This window comes from Notolepis coatsorum (genome assembly GCF_963971535.1).
Source record: "Notolepis coatsorum genome assembly, chromosome: 8".
NCBI lineage: Eukaryota > Metazoa > Chordata > Actinopteri > Aulopiformes > Paralepididae > Notolepis > Notolepis coatsorum.
The window spans coordinates 70,138,838-70,159,123 of NC_140172.1; the positions used below are offsets into that span (position 1 = coordinate 70,138,838).

General features: G+C 42.7%; 2 protein-coding genes across 2 annotated transcripts in view; both read left to right on the top strand.

The window, feature by feature from the left end:
* Positions 1–20,286, top strand: part of LOC311233020 (unconventional myosin-XVIIIa-like) — a gene marked incomplete at both ends in the record, with an annotated part of 212,117 nt that overhangs the window by 45,331 nt on the left and 146,500 nt on the right. The gene's annotated exons all lie outside the window — the stretch shown is intronic.
* LOC311232895 (uncharacterized protein) overlaps positions 1–20,286 on the top strand; it is a gene marked incomplete at both ends in the record, with an annotated part of 54,705 nt that overhangs the window by 34,249 nt on the left and 170 nt on the right. Inside the window, 3 exons of the mRNA XM_084319730.1 lie at positions 17,841–18,641; positions 19,434–19,526; positions 19,806–19,877. Of these exons, the coding sequence (XP_084175856.1) occupies positions 17,841–18,641; positions 19,434–19,526; positions 19,806–19,877 (966 nt within the window). The remainder of the gene's footprint in view (positions 1–17,840; positions 18,642–19,433; positions 19,527–19,805; positions 19,878–20,286) is intronic.

Below are 20,286 nucleotides of genomic sequence, written 5' to 3' on the forward strand. Positions count from 1 at the left end.
AACTCAGACTGTTGTTTAAGTATGGAGTTTATTTCTTTGACTATCTTACGTTGTGTGTTTAGTCGTTCACTATAGTTAGTTTGCAAAGATGCGTATAGGTCCGCATATAATGTTTCCAGTCCTTCTAGTTTTTTTGACCGGGATTTACGCAAATTGGAGGCGAAAAGTGTGACATGACCCCTGATAAATCCTTTCAATGCGTTCCATAGGACCCTGGGGTCATCGACCGTGCCAACATTGATCTGCAAGAATTCAGCTAGTTTATTCCTGCCTGAACTCATCGTTCTTTAATAAGGTTGAGTTAAAACGCCACCTGGGAGCTCTCGTGGAGAGCCTGCCAAAGGTTGCCACAAGGAAAATCCCCTTGTGGTCCGAGAGAGCCAGGGGAACCAATGAGACGTCGAAACTATCAAACATATTAGGGGACGCGAATGCATAGTCTATTCGAGAGAAGGTTTTGTGTCTGGCTGACAGGTGAGAGTAATCCTTGAGGGTGGGATTGGATAAGCGCCATAGGTCTGCGAGCCCCGTGTCCTGGGCCCACATCCTGAGGGCCTTAGAGGACCGTTTTTGGTCGCTTGTTTCAGAGGACCCGGACCTATCCATCTCCACATCCCAGCACACATTAAAATCGCCACCCACAATGAGAGAATGACATAACCTATGTAAGAATAGAATTAAACACCTTCATTAACCCGGGGATAGTAATAAGCTATACCTGACACAACCTGTTATCATATATTGTATATATATATTCAACCGACCTTCTACTACTGGAGCCCAAAGCTCAAAACAGCTTGGATATAAAAATAAAAGCATACAAGAAGTTAGTTAAGGACCCGATCACCGTTGAATTGTGCAAACTGATGTCACTTAAACAGCAACAACAACCAAAATACGTAAACATTAACGGGTCTCGAGTATCTCGGCGCGGGCGATAGACACAGCCTGCTAGCTAGCCCGAGGCTAGCGCGTAAGCTAGTGATGAATCCGGCTAGCACACTAGAATCTGTTTTGTACATTGTTCAGCTAGCTCGCTAGCTTTCATAGAGGCAACACACACGTACGACCATGAGGTCAGCATTAGCAAGTAACAGAAGTCATTGGGATGCCCCGCTAGTTTGGATGGGCAGTGGACAGTTAGCATGTCTGGCATGACAACAAGCATCTGTGAGTAGTCCGCCCCATCAATGTATTCAGGCTCACACCGCCAAGTCACTCACCCGACATAGATATCAAGCTACAGTCTCTGCTATCCCCCCCGAGATATTCCTTCGCTTTAGCCAAAGACCAAAATGAACGCCGATCATCGTCCTTACCCAGCACAGATCATTTCGCGGGAGCGAATAGCGTAGGCCTCAGGCCTAGTTTCCATAGCCTGGACATGACCACTTTGTATTCGCCTCTCTGTGCTTGAACCTCCGGCGTAAAGTCTTCGAAAATGGCCACTTTGTGATCGCCAAGACGTAGTTTACCCCTTCTGGCACGGGCCGACCGCATGATGAGCTCCCTCTGCTGAAGCCTGTTCAGCTTGACAATGATGGGCCTCGGCTCTTTGTTCAATCCAGGACTGGTCCTGCCCGCTCTGTAGGCCGATTCACATACGGGAGGGCTGGGGAGGACATCTTTCCCCAGTATTTCCTGCAGCAATTCCGGCATGGTCTCCGAGAGACGGCCTCCCTCGTTGCCCTCCGGTACACCAACAATCCTGATGTTGTAGCGTCTCTCCCGGGACTGCATTTCCACAATTACCGACTGTAGTTTGGCAACTTCAGCCTGCCTAGCCAGCAGGGAGGTCTCCAGACCCGCCATCCTCTCGCCTTGTAGTGAGACCTCTGTCGTTAGCGTGGCTAGTTCGTTAACATTAGCCGAGGAGACAACGTGCAGCGACTCCATCTTGTCTTTCAACGGGTCGACCGCCAACCTAATTTCCTCTGACATCTCTCGATGAAGGTTATCAAAAAATTCCGCCTGCACTTTTCTTTGTGTTTCAGCGAAGCGTGTCTCAAAGTCTGCATGGAGTTTGGTCATGACCGAGAGTACAGCTTCGCTTATCTCGCTGATACCGGGCGACGGCGCGGTTAGGCCCGGTGGCAGTTTGCTGGCTGGGGTGCTCATGGATCTGGTCTCCACCACCGACATCACAGAAAGTTGAAAAAAGTCAACGACAGTAGTTGAAACTCGACGACTCAACAAGCAGACAAATAACAAATATAAATAAAATAAAGACTAATGGGGAGAAAAGTATATTTCGCACGATAGAAGGGAGCTCACGTGAAACACGTCTACTCCATGATCGCCTATCTCCGCCCTCCAGTTATTACACATTCTTACACATACATGTATGTTGAACATCTGAGGTATTGATGAAGTAACAAAGGAAAAAAGCCAAAAGCACTTACTCCTCAGACATTCTTTGACAATTTTACAGCCCAAAATACAAAAAACATTCAGGCGGAATAGGTAACAAAGGGTTGAAGAAATATTGTCTGAACTGTCAGATGCAAACTGGCTGTGTGACATAACCGAGCATCTCGCTCAATTGAATAAGAAGCTGTAGGGACGCAAACAAGTCCCACCCAAAACTTGACCAATATAGTTGTGAACTGAGACAACCCTTATTTTGTTATTTTTGAGTACAGTTACAGTTGTGTGTTCATGCAGACACATAATAGCAATTTCATTACGAATTGAAAATGGGGGACCCTGATGTAAACAAGCCGAAAGTCTTTCTCTGGTCTGCATCCCCTTAACAATTGTGTGTATTGAGCTGTACTGTACTGTACCCATTGTGCAATCTGTTAATTAAAGTTAATTAAACTATCTTCCATTAGTTGGATGTATGGCCTCTGCAAGGTTGTGTGCAGCCATTTGTTTTTGTAACATCTGCTACATCTGTCCCACGTGTTCTTTGCAGCTTACAGTTGTTAGTTATGCCCCTCTTGACTGTGACAAAAAGGTTTTGAACAAACTTAATGTCATAGCTTGTATTTGATGATATTCTTCTTTGTTATTTACTTGAATTGTTTGATCATTGATTGATGGAGTAATATGGGGTTCTGATAAACTAAAATTATTTGTAAAAATAACATAAGCTAACATATATTTTTACATCTATGCAAATGCATATGCAATATGTATAACTTGAATAAGTAATAAATACAGAAACAACATGTTTAACAATATGTAAATGAGTAGCTACATTTATTTTACATTACATTAACATTTATACGGTCTTTGGCCCTTTGAGGGCAACCATAATGCTGATGTGGCCCTCTGTGAAAATGAGTTTGACACCCCTGGTCTATCTGTATGTCGTGTGTGTCATATATGTTATGATGAATTGAAAATGGGGGACCCTGATGTAAACAAGACGAAAGTCTTTCTCTGGTCTGCATCCCCTTAACAATTGTATGTATTGAGCTGTACTGTACTGTACCCATTCTGCAATCTGTTAATAAAGTTTTCAATCAATCAATGATTTCTTATCGATCCAGCTGATCAGCGGGTGTGGTGTTAAAAAAACGAATGCCGTTACTGGCGATCAGAGCATCAAAAAACGACCCCCCACCTTTGATGCATTCATGATGAAACATAATACCTATTATATACATTTTATTTGGAAATAGTAGCGTGTCCAGGTGAGAAACGCCCACGACTTTAGCAAAATTCACATAGAGCCCTATAACTCAGCTTTTCCGGAATTAGCCCGGATCACTCTGAAACTATACAATATTCACCACGAGATAACGCACAAACGTATACATGAAAAAATGTAATCTTTTTTGCATGTTCGACGGGAGATAGTGACTGTCAAATTACCATAGTATTGTCTGTCTCCATAGCTATAATATAGAATATAGATATAGCTCTGCAAACATAGTGACGCACAGTGAAAATAGGCAATGGAAAGCTGGCCCATTGACTACAGGATGAGGATAATAGCTGGCGCTCAATCTGTTAATGCTAGTAGTGTGAAGAAGTCTGTGAGTCATAGTGTAAGTCCTCGTTCCTGTCACGCAGGATTTGGTTTGGACAGATGTAATGAGGAAGTGGCTGATGATCCTGCAGCAGTAGAGAGGGAGACAGATTTGACGTTCTTGGCTGTGTGACTGTCAACAGAGATTGCAGTTTATTTGCTCATGAAGATAGAACTGGTTCTCAGTCAGTTGTTATTAATAGGTTGACCTGGACAATCATCTTCTCATGCTAAATGTTTTTTTTATATTTGGATTTGGAAGAAAATCCACTTCCTGAGTTGATTGAATTGTATCGTTCTCTTTCTTCCAATTTGGCTGCCTGTAACCACTTTCAAAATAAAAAGGTCTAATTTCTGTACAGTGGTAGAGCAGGTAACACACTGGAAAAGAATACTACTGTTCCGCTGTGACATGTATTTATATAAAAAAAGAAATTGTTTACAAGATCCAGTAATAAGACACCAAATTATAATTTATTTGTTGATATATTTATCACATATTATTGTAGTTGAGGGGTAACATGTATGACTCAACATTTTTTACTTCCTTTTTTTAAGTGTTGATTGTTAAATAATTGTAATTGACAGACTGGGTACAAACAATACAGTACGGCTCAATACACACAATTGTTAATTGGGATGCAGACCAGAGAAAGACTTTCGTCTTGTTTACATCAGGGTCCCCCATTTTCAATTCATGATGACATTTATGACATACACAACATGCAGATATACAGATATATATCATGACATTTATGACATACATGACATACAGATATACAGTACTGTTACATTTATGACATACAAGATATGCAAATATACACTACTGTTAAAAAGAGATCCTAACAGAAAATATATACATTCGAGGGGGAGGAAACTGTACATTAGGAGGGGATTGGGTGGGTGGGGGACGGGTTTGGACATTTACGGGGGCCAGTTTCGAATTGCAGCCTCCCGTAGGTGCTCTTTGAGGGCGGTTTTGAAGGTGGGTAGGGATTCACATTATTTTACGGCTGTGGGTAGGGCGTTCCACATTGTTGTGGCATAAGTGTAAGGGGCAGGCTAAATACGATTTTCTTCTCCCTGCTCCTTTTTGCTCGTGGAACGTGCAAATCACTTTGATTATTATATTTTTTATAAAAAAAATTAAGGAACTGTGTATTACTGTGCATTACCATGAATGGTACAAAAAAAATGTGTTAAATGAAATGCGTCAACAACACGAACATCAACGTCAACACAGCAACTGTTGCCTCTTCCAACATGGAGGGAAAATGGGCATTCTAAACATTCTGTGAACGGCTTCTATTGCGTAAGAGCCTGCAGGGAGGAGCGTAACGTGCCAGAGTCAACGGCCACTTTGTGTGGAAAACGAAGACAGACAAACGCTCTCAATGTCAATGATCACACGTCACCCATGTTCCAGTGGCCTGATCTCAACGAGAAGGTCTGTGATTATCAGGCCTATTTATTGTCGCAGTGTACAATCTGGGCCAATCTGTGTACACTGGGATTTCACAAATCTAAGTCCGGGTCAAGTTTGAACTGGGTCAGAATCGGAAGGGTGTTGTTTACGGTGTATACAAGGCTTTAATCTTTAATCAGAGCTCAACGTGTGTAGACAAGCGACACGCTCCCCCCCACTCATACACTCAAAAGGATTAGCAGATTGTGTGAGATATAGGGTAAATATCCGCTCAGGGCAGTCTGTGTGATGATCGCATGTTAAACTCAAGGAGGGAATATGGAAACAGGAAATTTGGATAACCACCTTTGATTTCTGCCATAGTTTGTGTTTGCGTGTGTGTGTGTGTCTGAAATCTGAGGTGTGCAACTTTTGGGAAGAAAAATATGACTACCATCAACATAATAGAAATTTTTGTAAATAATAAAAAAAAAAATTGTAAAAAATCTTGACTTGAATTGTCCAAAACGTTATCTTTTTGAAGCAACAGTAAACCTAGATGTTTCTATGAGTAGATATAGGGCCACTACAGCAAGCTCTCCCTAGCTTCATGTACTGTTCCATGGATACAGTTATCCTCTTAGAACATTTAGCCATTCCCTACTTAAACGCACTTCATACGCCTCAAGGTCTGTGCGGTGTGTAGATGAGACGTGGAAGCAAGTGTATCAGTGTGTATGCAAAACCTGTTGCCTGCAGGCCAGGCGTTGCTAGGTAAGGTGGTGGTGTGTTGCAAGGTGTCTAAGGAATATACACCTCCCGGGAGGAGGCAGGCATGAGGAAGGGGGCTCTCCTAAAGGCCACAGAGAACAGATAAGGGATCTGACTAGAATCAAAAGCCAAGGATAGACTGTATTTTCTAGTTTGTAGAAATTCATAGTGGAACCTTAACACATCCAGTGCCACGCCTCTTACTCATCATTAACCCCTCATGCCACCTATTAACCCCATGTAAACGGTCACCTTGTTTGTAGAGCTATAACCATATTCTATATTATAGCTATGGATACAGTACTCTAGTCATTTGACACTGGGTTTCTTCCGGTCAAGATGCAAAAAAGAAAAAAAGATTCCATCCATACGTTCCTGTGTTATACCGTGGTGAATATAAGTATGGTTTTAGGGCGGTCTATCGTAATCCATGAAATGCTGAGTTATAGTCCTACACGTCGATTACATTGTGGACTCAGCGTTCCTCGCCTGAACCTGCTATTGTTCCGGATTCAAGTCCACATTATCGGTATTATGTTCCATCATGAACGCATGAAAGGGGGGGGGGGGTCGTTTCTGTTTATTCGAGCGTCGGTAACGGCATTCGCATTGAACACTAGACACGGTTACCAGCCCGATCGCTATGAAGGCATTGGAGGATCAGGCTAGAATTGACGTCAATCGCTCTTACCTTTGGCTGAAAGTAATCCAAAAATAATATTCCAATTTCTTGATCGCCATCTGGTAGATCCAATCCCCATTTGATCAACGTTATAAACGACCATAACATACGGATCAAGCATAATTGATGGGCTTCGATGTAACCGGCTGAACTGTGTACTTCGCCGAGAACAAGAAATGAAATCTGAGACCTGGGGTCATTCCACAGCTGAGGATACAATGTTAGAAATGTAGCTTGATACCACCGCGTGGTAGGATGCGGCCGGTACTGCACCTTCGGATTCCCACTATGCATTTTTCAGCCAACACACAGCACCCTGAGAATGAATAGGGTATTAAAATCGAAAAAAAAAAGGAAAAACGACCCAGAAACGAGAATCTTCGTTTATGGCACTGAACCGTTGGGGCACGGAATCTTCGTTTTTGGCAACCAAAGTGTTAAGAACCAATTGAACGTGTAGAATAGGTTCCAAGATTCCATTCCAACAGTGTTGTGATGTAAGGGGGATGTTTACCATTGAGGGCTTTAAAAAAGAAACAAATACCAATGATAGTTACGCTTTTCAATCAGAGAAGGCCATCCAACCTTTTCATAAAGGACACCGTGGTGGTGGGTATCATATCTGTCGCCAGTAATACAGGGCAGAATGATAGGCCGGGTCTAGCGGTTTAAGAGTTGGCTTCAACAATCCTTTCTCTACTAATCACAGAAAAGCTGGATCTATTTCTGCTTGGAAGCAAAAATATGCACATGGAACTTTCTACTATTTATACTCAGTGATTCTCTCAATGTCAATCATGTCAATGCATATTTGATCCTCATCTGATGACCTACTTGATGGAAGAAGCAAGCAGACGACCCGTCACCCCTGACAGTATTTATTGGAAATCCACTGCTCTGCCGGCCCAACCTGTCTTTAAAAAAACAGTTCGAGTCAGCAGGGGAACAGTCACCTGGCTGGTACAGCCGGTAAAATGGGGAAACTTGTAACATTAGCACCGGGAAGGAATGCTTGATGCTTGAGTTGTGAGAACCAACCTTGTATGAAACATCATCACACATCAAATGAGATTACAAAATAAATGGATACAAAGTAGGGATGCAACGTTTTCTGTGACGGCCGATAGCCGATATTTACCAATATCAATATGATATTAATTGATTATAATAAAAATAATTTCCCTTCAGTAATCCAGTGGTTCCAATTTGGGAGTCGTTTACAGTCCAATAGAGCAAACACCATGCCTGATATTCACCAACATACTTGAGTCTATCACAAAATTGTTAATTATTCCATGTTGGTTTGTCCACTTATGAAACTCAAACGATTTCAATGCTCCAACAAATGTGTGACGACATTTTCAAATGGACCACAGTGATTGACCCATCATGAAACTCTCATGGCTACGATCCTTGAGACAGAACTATCCAGCAGAACCTGACCAGATCTGTGGTCCTTGGGGCCCCACTTGATTATATCTTGTCTCAGGGACAAGACATTTGTTGTTAGATAAGCCCAGCATTCCAATACTTTCAATACTGTAGGGTAGGGATGATTTAGAATTTTAGATTTTTTTCCGAATAGTCATGCCAGGCCCCACATTCGATTTTCATGTCGGAGTCGAAAAAATATATATATAATAATAATAATAATAATAATTTAAATTATTATTATTTAATTTTTTTAAGTGAAGCAAACCATTCTTATTTAATAAATTTGTATATTTAGAGGCAGCCTAATTTTCATAGCCTAATTGATCTAAAAGAGGCACATGCTACTGTTTCTGTTTGTTTATTAAAACCGGTTATAATTTTCATATATTCGGTCTTAAGAACAGTAGACTATTCGAAAATGATTTTGGTCAGTCATGCATACTGTAGGGGTGACGATAACGGAGACATTGAAACCTGATCAGAATAGTCACTCTTCTATTATTCTCTCATTGTGCTAACTTCTAGTGACCTCTAGGGGTCCCCGGATCCCTTGTTGAGAACCTCTGAGCTAGATGAATGAATCAATAGAGGGGGAGAAGGAGAGGAGGAGAGGTTTTCTCTCTGTTTGAATTCAGAAATAATTTTGGAATTCGCAAACATTGCAACAGGAAATGAACGTGGGTCCTTATAGAATGTTTATGTTGTCAGGATCAAGACCTGGGGAGTGAGGTCCCACCTGTGATTCTCGCATTGTAGCCTCCCATTGAAGATCAGTATTACAGCCAAACTGTATTCTGTAGGTTCATAATCTTTGACGGAGGTATATATTATTCAATTCTGTTACAACCAATACATGTGTTTTATATTGTAATTAGGGACGTTCGATATTGGCTTTTTTACAGATATACCGATATTGTCCAACTCTTAACACTTTGGTTGCCTAAGGTTAAATTAATGATATACCATAGATTGCCAGCGCTATTTGTCTATGGAGAAAGTCCCCTTCTTTGCAGGGCTATAACTTTTTAAATTCTATTGCTACATTGCCATTATTAGGGCCCATTCAAAGTCCTATATGTATTGTTCATTGTGTAGCAATGTTAAACTTTTTCATTCACATATTCATAGTAAAGTATGGTCTAATGTATAAGTATGTTTTCATCTCTTTCTGCAGCTTTCTCCAGAACGTGATATATAGCCCCAAATGCATTATATTGATGATGAAATACAGTTTGATGGCAATCAGCGCGATATAAAAAATTCCAACTAGACGTACTTCTAGAAGTTACTACACGTCATCTGATGTTGACCGGATGGGCTAGGGGGCGTTTATAATTCCGTGGGCAGCGTTATACCAATCATCTAATGTGGGTCAAATGTTGATAATATCAGTTATTATCGAAGATGGTAACGTTACACGCTGAAACTCACCCCAGTCTCCGCGCGCCGTTGGGCGATCATCGTCGAGTAGACATTTTATCATTATGGGATATATTATTACCCGGTCCATCTCCAGCTTGTATAATGGTATATACGTCCAAATCATGTTGTTTATCGAGTTATTGGCAATCGATCGCTATGTAGAGTGACGAGCTAGAGTCACGGGACATGTACCGAGTGGCCGGAAGCAATACGGACGTCTAGCAAAACCTCTAGTGCGCTTCCTGTTAAGCGCTTGCGCCGATCGGCCACCAGATGGCGCTCCTGAACCGCCAGAGAGCTCAGTGGGTCCTGCTGGTGGATCCCAGGCCAGCGGAGGGACATTATGAATCCGATCGCAGATTTTTGAAATATTGATATAAAGACGATGTACAGCGTCCCCCGGCAACTTTAGCATGGCCAGCAAAGACGTCTAAAGACGGCTCCCGGCACCCAAAGTGTTAATAACCGATACCGATATATGCAGGGTCCCCCCCCCCCCCAAAAAAACCGGAATAATTTCAGGTAATTAACATTACATATCTCTTGTCGTGGAATTAACACAACATTATGCATACTTTTGACAATAAATAAAATCAGAATTAGTTCTTACTTGCTTGCCTGGGTAAATAAAGGTTAAATAAATGTAAAAAAACAGATAATTTCCGATATCACATTTTAATGCCAATATCGGCCGATAATATCGGTAGTAGGGATGTCCCGATCCGATCACGTGATCGGGATCGGGGACCGATCACATGATTTTCAAGAAGATCGAAATCGGGAAAACAAAATCGGGATTTTTTTTTTTTTCAACAAACATGACCATGTTCACGTCTTAAACTCATACTGAGGCCTTAGTTTTGGTTTAAAATTACATATCATCATTAATTTATTTATTGTCGCACAGAGCAGAATAATTTGCCAAAACAAACGGCTGCTTTCACTTTCTTTTTAGCGCCGTAACGTAACGTAGTGCTGTCATCAGATCAGATAGTGGGAGTCTCGTGTCTGAGTCAAGATGGATAAGCTAACAGATAAAATAGTAAAGGGAGAGCTTTTGAAAAGTTCTCAATGCGTCTGGGAAAGCAGCATTTTCGAAGCATTTTGACCGCAGGGAGAACGCTCAAGGAGAGGGGAACGGCGCTGAAGCCATCAACGGTGGATGATGCAATTATTTTCATCCACAGTGCCCGCAAATGAACAGCAGACCGAAGTGATTCATTTGTTATTTGTTCTTTGATTTAGCCGGTTGGCGAAAGTTTGTTTGTTCTTGGATTTACCGGTTGGCGAAGTTTTGTTAACGTTGTTCAACGCAAGAGGTTATTGTTGCTGACGTGACGTTCATCAACAGCGAAGTGGTGAGTCCTGATTTACTCAAATTAATTGGCTGCTGGTTTATGAGTGTTTTCGGTATGCTTTTGTGTCATGAATTATGATGACATTCATGTTTTAGTCTGTCTGCACTGCAGTGTGGGGGCATTTAATTGTTGCTGTTCAGCTGTTGTTAACCGCGGAGCTATGTCGTTATTCGCTTTGTGAGGATTATCGTCTGCGTTTCAGACCAAAATGGAGCAAATCATTACATAAGTCGAACACTGTGAATGTATACTAATGTGCAAACAGATTGAAACGTTGAATATTTCTCGTATGAAGCGTATGAAGGGGCTCAGGATGAATGTAATGTGAGCCACCGTGCTCGAGGCGGGGCTATTGAGGCAACACAGGGGCTTGTCTCGCTTCGCCAGTTTCTGACAAAAATGCGTCAAATTGGTTACTAATGTGAAAGATCGGATCGGGAAAGATCGGTATCGGCAGATACTCAAAATCACATGATCGGGATCGGATCGGGAGCCAAAAAATGCGATCGGGACATCCCTAATCGGTAGGCCGATAATATCGGACATCCCTAATTGTAATCTTTACTTGTTTCCACAGTAACTACTACAGTACCCATTGTGTGTATGCAACCTTACACACATGCTTGCTAGAGAAGAGAATGCTATTATCCCTTGTCTATGTTTCTGCACAGATACACCTGATTGATGGGGGCACTATTTTTGCTATATCAAAGCTAGAATCTTGTGACTCGCTGGCGGTTACTTCTTAAAGTTTCTATTGTTAGAAAAAAAGCAACCTTTAGGTCAGTATAATACTAGAAGGTTTGTGGGCTTCCTCTTGTGGTCAACTGAAAATGGTGAACGTAATGGGAGGAAAGGAATCCCTTTATTACCAAGTGCATTCACCAGGTAATGATGCATTGAACCCATCCCAACTATTTAGGAGCAGCGGGCCAGGCAGCCATAGTCCAGTGTCCGGGGACCAACTGTAGTTCTAATGCCAGAGCCTTGGTCAAGGGCAATGGCAGGATTATTACATTTCATTTCAAATTCAAACCTTTATTTAAACTCGAAAGGCAACTGAGGTTTCCCTAATTTAAAGTCACATCGAGTGTACATACAGCAAGGATAACAAATAAAAGGTTGGAGATCAATGTTTTAAACTCTGCAACAGAGGGGATAATCTCAAGCTTTAAGGACTGTTGGAGTTCATTCCATGAGCTAGAGGCATCATAATGAAATGCAGATTTACCCTGTTCAGAGCAAACGCAGGGGACCTTAAGTAGGTTCCAAAATTCCATTCTAATAATAATGATGGTATAAGGAGGTAGCTTACCAATAAGGGCAAACTCCACACAGAAAGGCCTCCCATCGAGGTTTGCACCGTGATGCATCGTCACTCTAGCATGTGCAAAAAAAAAAAAACACAATTTCTTACATGGTCTTTTATTTGTGTGTGTATGCTTTCGTGTCTGCTGTATAATTTCACGTCGCGCTCTTTTTTCCCCAACTGGCGATGCCCTCGTGATCAGTCTGTTTGTATCTAGACCGTGATAACGGAGATCACCTCTCTGACTCCCCACTAGGCCCTCACATTGGTGGGACACCCAGCAGGGGATGAGAGAGAGCGGAGCGGGGTACTAGTCGGGAGGGGGCGAGGAGGAGGGTAACCAGGGGTAATTGCTGTGGTGCTGCCACTCTATTTATAGTCCCTCTGTATCGCGGCAGCTGTCCCTCCTATGTCTCCCTGCCCAGTTTCCTGAATATATCTCCCCAGCTTGGCTCATATCACGTTACCCTCCCGCTTTAACTTGTGCCTACTGTGACGTCCAGTTCCCTGTGGCCACTCCCTCCCCCGCCCCGCAGACCCCATGCCCAGTGCTGCTCTGCCCTGGTTTACACTGCTCCAGTGAGAGACTGAAGAGTGGAGGTTCTATTATCCAGGCCTGGAGTGAAGGTAACTAGGCTGCGTGTGGATTTGTGTGCACGTGTGTGTGTGTCTGGCTGTGCGCTTTTCTTGTCTATATATGTTTCTCTCTCGGAGCTCCGTTGGGGCTCCCGCTCGCGTCTCAGAATGGCCTCCTTTCCTGCTCAAACCTATTTATAGGGCGATGGAAGCTGGGTCAGTGATGGCGAAACGTGTTGCCACGTCCCACCGACTCCGGGCGTGTTTCCCTTCGAGGAAAAAGAGGGGCCCATTCGTACACGTGCTTAGGCTGCACTTGAAAATGTTATCGTATGTGATGTTCTGCCAAGTCAATCTGGAAGCATATCTTTTGATTTTTAAAAGTACAAGTGATATTCAAAAAGAGTGTCTGAGTTTTAAAAATCGATTCACCTTCAGGAATTTCAGGAAGTGCGTTTTAAATTCAAATGTTGAAAATGGTTTGGCATGAAAAGGTATGATCCAACCTGTTGAAGTGAATGACAACGGATGATGTTCTGTCATCAGAAATCTCTCTTTACTCTTTCGATAGTGAATTGATCCCGACCCTGATGCAATATTTCACTTTAGTAGAACTTTGCTGTCTTACCTCTGTCTAAAGTCATCTATAAGCAGGGGTGTAAAAAGTACCCAGAAATTATACTTACCGGTAAGTGAAAGTATGGGTACCGTCTCAAAATCGTACTCAAGTAAAAGTCAAGAGTATCTAACACTTGAGTAAAAGTAAAAAAGTTTCTACTTTTAAATGTACTTAAGTACTAAAAAGTAAAAGTTTAACTTTATTCCGTTTCGTCCTATTCATCACTCGTACTATCGTTTGTGGCCATCTTCTGTCGCTTGTCACTCTGTCACTGTCTATTCTACTGATAGCAGGTGTTTAATCAAAGATCCCCACTTTCTAGTCTTGCACAAGGACCAATCAGCATAGGTATGGGCGGGTTAATTTTCCATTGATCGGGATTTGATTGGCTTTAAATAAAGTGCGGCTGCAGGATTAATAACGTTAACATTAGTTCGGCCAGAGAAACAAATATACCAATTAAAATGATTGGACCTGCAAGATTTGCACTTTGTAGGTCTGCATTTTAAATGTAAGGAGTAAAAAGTATGTTTTTTTTCTCTGAAATGTAATTGTGTAAAAGTACAAGTATACAAACCTAATAATACTTGAGTAAAGTACAAATGACCAAAAACTGTACTTAAGTATTGTAACGAAGTACAATTACTCAAGTACATTTACACCCCTGTCTATAAGTAAGCTAGCAATCATTGCTGTCCCTGGCATACGTTGTCAACACCATCATTCCTCCCAGGTGTCAGGCTCCTCATTCCCTTCCATTCATTTTGAGGATTATGTCTAAATATAATTCAGAAGTATAAACAAACTACACAGAAATATTATTCTGTGCAATATATTTTTTGAGCTAATATTGCCACTTTCAACTTGTCAGTAAAGGAACTATTTCTCTTTATTACATGGCGTTTTCACATTCGCCGAAATGCTTGCTTGTGATTGGTCAATCGCGCTCGTCAGAGGTCCGTTATTACTTACCTCTGCCGAACAATAATGACCGCTGTGCACAGCTGTTCGCAATCAAGCCCACTGACACTGCATCAGTGCAGCCAATCAGACACCTGCCGGCTGCACTGACAGCGGAGTGTGTGTGACGATGACAGCGGGAGCGACAGAACAGAACTGCATCTGCATTTGATCTCGTCTTGTCGATGTAAAATGAATTGGGTATATTGTTAGTAAGTTAGCCATGTAATAAGCGGGATAATGTATAGCTATACTCGATCATTGTCGCAAAATAATTGACCTTCACTGACGTTTAAAACACCTCTGCGAGGCGCCTCGGTATTCTAAACTCCGTGTCGGTCAATTATTTTGTGACAATGACCTCGTAGCTATACATTATCCCTTACATAGTTTGACATAATTTTCACAGCATGTTTGGAATCACACTCAAACATACGACAAATTGACCAGATCTGCTTTTATTTTTCAAAGGTAATATATCTGTAAAAAACGAATTAAATCAAATGGCAAAAGGAACACGTACCTTTGACTCAGAATAGTCTGTTTGACTGAAATCTGTACAGCAGCAGTTTGTTTATACTTCAGAAGTATGAGATTTAGACTTGGTCCCTAAAATGAATGGAAGTGAATGAGGAGCCTGACACCTGGAGGACTGGTGGTGTTGAGAGTGGATGATGGGGACCGCAGTGGTCACCAGTTTACTTGTAGATTACTTTACATAGAGGCAGAGCTGTGTTTGCTCCCATTGTCAATTAATCATTTTCATGCTGCCCAAGTGTTTTTTATTGCCATCAGGACAAGACTGTGTTGTTCTTGTTGCGTGTGATTAAAGGGCATGTTGCCTAATTGGTCTCAGTGCCCATCCAGTTCTGCATACAGGCGTACAGACCGCTCTGCGTACAGACAGCTCTGCGTACAGACAGCTCTGCGTACAGGCGTACAGACAGCTCTGCTTACGAGTTGAGTTTCTATTGATGCATTGCATCGTGTGGTCACTGTGTGGTTGTCATTGGGACAGTTTTGGAGCATTTTTGTTTGATCGGTCATGGAGAGTAATGAACAGTCAGGGATTGGTTCTGGTCGTCTCAGTGTGGTAACCTGGGAGTCACCTATTAGAAGACGTGTTCTTTGTATCTTTTAAACGTCACTCAATATGATATTCTCATCACAAAGGATGGTTTACACTGGTTAATGGCATTTCAGGAGGTGTATTCCAGACAGGGAATTTCATAAATTATCGGAGGAAGTAACTAGTTAATGGGATACCTGGAGTTCCTTCTGATTTATGATACATTTACAAGAATGCATTTTACGACTTGTTTTTTTTAGACCCATTTCCGCGGGATTGTGTTACTGACACACTGCATTGACGAGTTGCGTTTGCCAGCGGAAGCTGTGAGGCATGTTTACAGGCTGCACTGCCCCGAAGCATCACATGGTGGCACCGCTACACGGGAACCACTGTGAAAGCTGCATGGTAGCCCTTCGGAAAAATGCATGGTGTCTACAGCCTATAAGTGAACTGTTTTCTCTTCACAGCATGCCACCTTTATCATTTCAGCTTGTCATTATGTTGATATGAAAAGTTTTTTCAGTGATTTGATTTGTGCCGTGTCCGTGTGCTCCAGTACATTCCTTTTTGATGACTATATGGTCCAAATGTGAGTAGCACTGGTCCTCATCTGGACACGTTTAGCCTGTGAACTCTCAAGTATGAAGTTATAATACTTGATATACTAGACATAAAGGGTTGACAAATACAGTAAAATATAGAAATAAGCAAACATTTGTTTGGCCTACATATTTCTGTTGATGAATGTGCCGTCATTCTGGTAACAATGAATCATAAAACTGCACATGGCCTGTCCTGCTAGGAGTGTGTGAGCCATGTGTTGTCAGGTCTCCAGTTTTTCCTCTTTGTCTTCATTCATTTAATTCCATCCCTCCTCACTGTTCATGTTTACATTTCACCCTGTTCTTCCTGTCTGTCCTCAGTGCTGCTACTAGTGTGAAGACAGCTAGTCCGCAACTGCTCTGATCTCATCTGCTCTGTCTCTCTGTATCTATCTATCTATCTATCTATCTATCTATCTATCTATCTATCTATCTATCTATCTATCTATCTATCTATCTATCTATCTATCTATCTATCTATCTATCTATCTATCTATCTATCTATCTATCTATCTATCTATCTATCTATCTATCTATCTATCTATCTATCTATCTATCTATCTATCTATATCTGTCAGTCTATCTGTCAGTGTGTGTGTGTCTCTCTCTCTCTTTATCTATCCATCCCTTTCCCTTGTATTCCACCTTTCCCTGCTCAGCCCATGACTTCAGGGCCATCCTATCATCATCATCATCACCATCATCGTCGTCGTCATCATCATGGCTTACAAATCTCGCTTTTCATTCTGGGACCAAAAAAAGGAAAGTGTTGTTTTTACTTTAATGCGATTACACCACAGGTTAATTTATTTACATCATGTGTGTGTTTGCTTCTTCATTTTGTTGTTTTGCAGCCTAGGTGTGACCAATCTCTTTTTTTGCTGCTCATGTAGGTTAAAGAAGAGAGCAAGCCTAATGTAAGTGTCATTTCTCCTTAGGGTGTGTGTGTATGAAAGATACAAAGGATATAGCCTAAGCCTGTCACACGTGCCTCACATTCTTCTCCCACGTTTCAATGAGGTGGGTAGATGAGAGCTATGGGGTAGGTGTTCTGAGTCCCACGGTAAGCACATTTCCCATAATGTTGGCGTGTTCCTTTTAAAACCAATCAAACATGTCTCAAATGTTAGGCCACTGAACGGTAGATACATATTAAATATTAGCATGTGGAATGCGCTATAGACCCTTTTTTCCCCCCATCAACTTCAACTTGTAGGCATCTTGCTCCCGTCTCTAAACCACATGCATGTCTTTTGGGGAGAAACCATAGGGACATTCTGGAGATGAAGGTAACTGAGCCCCTGGAGATCTCTGGAGATAAAACCGCACGTGCATCCTAAAAACATAGTCCATTGTTTACAAGTAGTAAAAGGGTCTGTATTCCAAAGCTCTTTTGTTCAGCCTTAGTCCGGGCTTACCTCCTTCATAATACAACAGAATAGTGTATGATGGCAATACTTCATAAATGATAACATTACAGACCGTGAAACACCAGTGATATCTCCACTGTTGGATGTCTGATAAAGCTGTTCTTCCTGTTTGGTAACAGCTGCTCACTAACTGTTGGACTACTGTGTACAGTGCATGGCTTTTTCAGTGAAGAATAGGTAAAGATTTGGTCCGTTACGTGCCCTTCTCTCTTTGTGTCCAGTCTGACGGCAACAGTAGTCAGCCTCAGCCAGTAACTACTAGCCTCGGGTCAAAGACGGGAAGTGACCCACCGCCGATCGCGTCACCGGCCGGAGAACCCAGCAGCAGCAACAGCGACATGGTCGTGAGGAGGATTGTGAGAGGCGTGGTTCCCGCCGGGAGGGAGGAACAGTCTCAACCGGCGGCGGCTGCGGCGGCCAACTCTGTACCCAAAATCACCAAGGCTGCCCCTAGCGGCCCGGCGGAAAAGGACGACATATCCATGGGCCTGACCACCTTAATGGGTCGAGGCAGGACCAAGGAGCACCGGCCTCGTACCCGCAACCAAGACCACAAAGACGACCCGCCTCCGAAAGAAGACGGGGAGAAGGAAGAGGAGATAGGAAAGGAGGAGGAGAGAGGAAAGGAGGAGGAGAGAGGAAAGGAGGAGGAGAAGAAAGACGAGAAGATGGACGAGGTCAAAGCGGAAGAGGCTACGTCCACCTCGGCGTCCTCCAGCACTCCACCCAACCCTCTGCCGCCAAAGTCTGACCCCCTCGCCCCTCCGACGGGGTTCATACCCGCTCCCAAGCCCGACCCTTTGGCTCCTCCCGTTGGTTTCATCCCTGCTCCCAAGCGGATTCTGTTCTCCCCTGCCCCAAAAGTGGACCCCCTGGCCCCTCCCAAGGGCTTCATTCCGGCCCCAAAACCGAATCCTCTGGCGAGGCCTCCGGGTTTTATCCCCGTCCCGAAAACGGACCCCCTGGCCCCACCCCTGGGGTTTATCCCTATGGCTCGTCCAATCATGGTGAAGAAAAAGGAGGTACAGAGTGAGTGCCTGTCTGGGACTAATCCACGTTGTTGGCCACAACAATATTAATTAACCAATATTAACCCAGTGATTCCTGCACGTCTGAACGAGATCTTCTCAATAATGCTTGCCCTAAAAGACACTTCTTCACATATTTATGGATCACTGTGGCTGTCTTTATGACTTCCAGTATACCACAAAAGCTAGTGCTCAGATTAGTTACTAACAGTCTGGATGTTTTTTTTATTTTTATTTATTTTTATTTTTTATTTACCCTATATTTAACCAGGGTAGGTTTACTGAGCACTTTTTTCAGAAACGGCTTGCTACACGTTGACACAGTTCTGCACATTCAATCGGACGATGCATGAAGAGAACACATTGGCTGTAACAGCTAGCCTACATTATTTAGCCCATCATGTGTTTGACCGGTGAGATTTTGTGCAGTTTAAAGGACCAGTTTGCCGATTTTCAACCTTATCTCTTTCTATCCAAAGTAGGGAAAAACACCTGCAGTTGCTAATGTTCTTCTCTGTTTCTCTGGGGGTGCAGTTGCAAAATCTGTTGTTCTTCCGGGCACCCGGCGTGCCATTTGACCTGCCGGGCGCTGGAAGAACTACAACCCAGTTCAGCTTGGATTATATAATTAAAATATGAATATAGCACACTGAGGAATATATTTCTTCAATAGACTTACCATCAACACTGATTGGACATCCATATGGAAATTGGTGAAGTGCTCCTTTAAGTATGATCTTCATATTGATTTGATGACTCAACTGTAATGTGTGTGTGTGCGTAAAGGTAAAGGATGCCTCTGGTCCTTCTGCGGCCCCCACCGCTAAGCCCGCCTCTGGGGTCGCACAGACCGAGGGTCAGTCTACTTCAAATGAACAGGTGTGTCTACAAGTCTGCAGACACTGTGCAGATAATAGTGTGTGTGTGTGTTTGTTTATCTTCATATTCATGCTCATATTCAAGCATTTATTTCATGGAAGACATTTGTTACATATAGAGAAATATAAGGATATACGTACATGTGACCTCAACATTGTCTACAGTGAACAAAGCTAGTTGTCACTTCTGAACAACAGGTCTGTTCTGTTCAACATGATACTGTAAATTCTTGGTCACTCATTTGCACCTGGCCCCTGCTGTCTTGCTGTCCAACCGTAGGTTTCCAAGTTGACTCCCAAAGAGGAGGATCATAACCGTCTGAAGAGGATCCTCAACCCCGATAGCAACACTGTAACTTCCTTTTACTTCAGCTTGTTTGGTTTGGTTTGGTTTGTTGTGGCATGACCTTGGCTAAACCTTAATGTCCCGTTCCCCAGCAAAAGAGGGAAAGTTGCCCAGAAATGTCCCATTTTAGGCTAAGTGTGGGTTTTAAATGCATTTTGAACACGACTAACAGGGTTCCAATTACAGGCTGACACCCTGGAGTTTTGGACATGCTCTGTCATTTGAACCATAACATGTCCATGCTGTTTTTCCACCGTTTGAGACCGCATGAGTCCAAGTCACAAGAGTTATAGCCTGAGTCATTGTGAAGCCTTTCAGCAGTCGTCTTCGTCAAGCATGAAACACTTTTCATGGAAGCCTCCTCGCGCTCTATTGGGTCATATGAGTTGGACACGTGTCTCGAGTGTTGACGAGT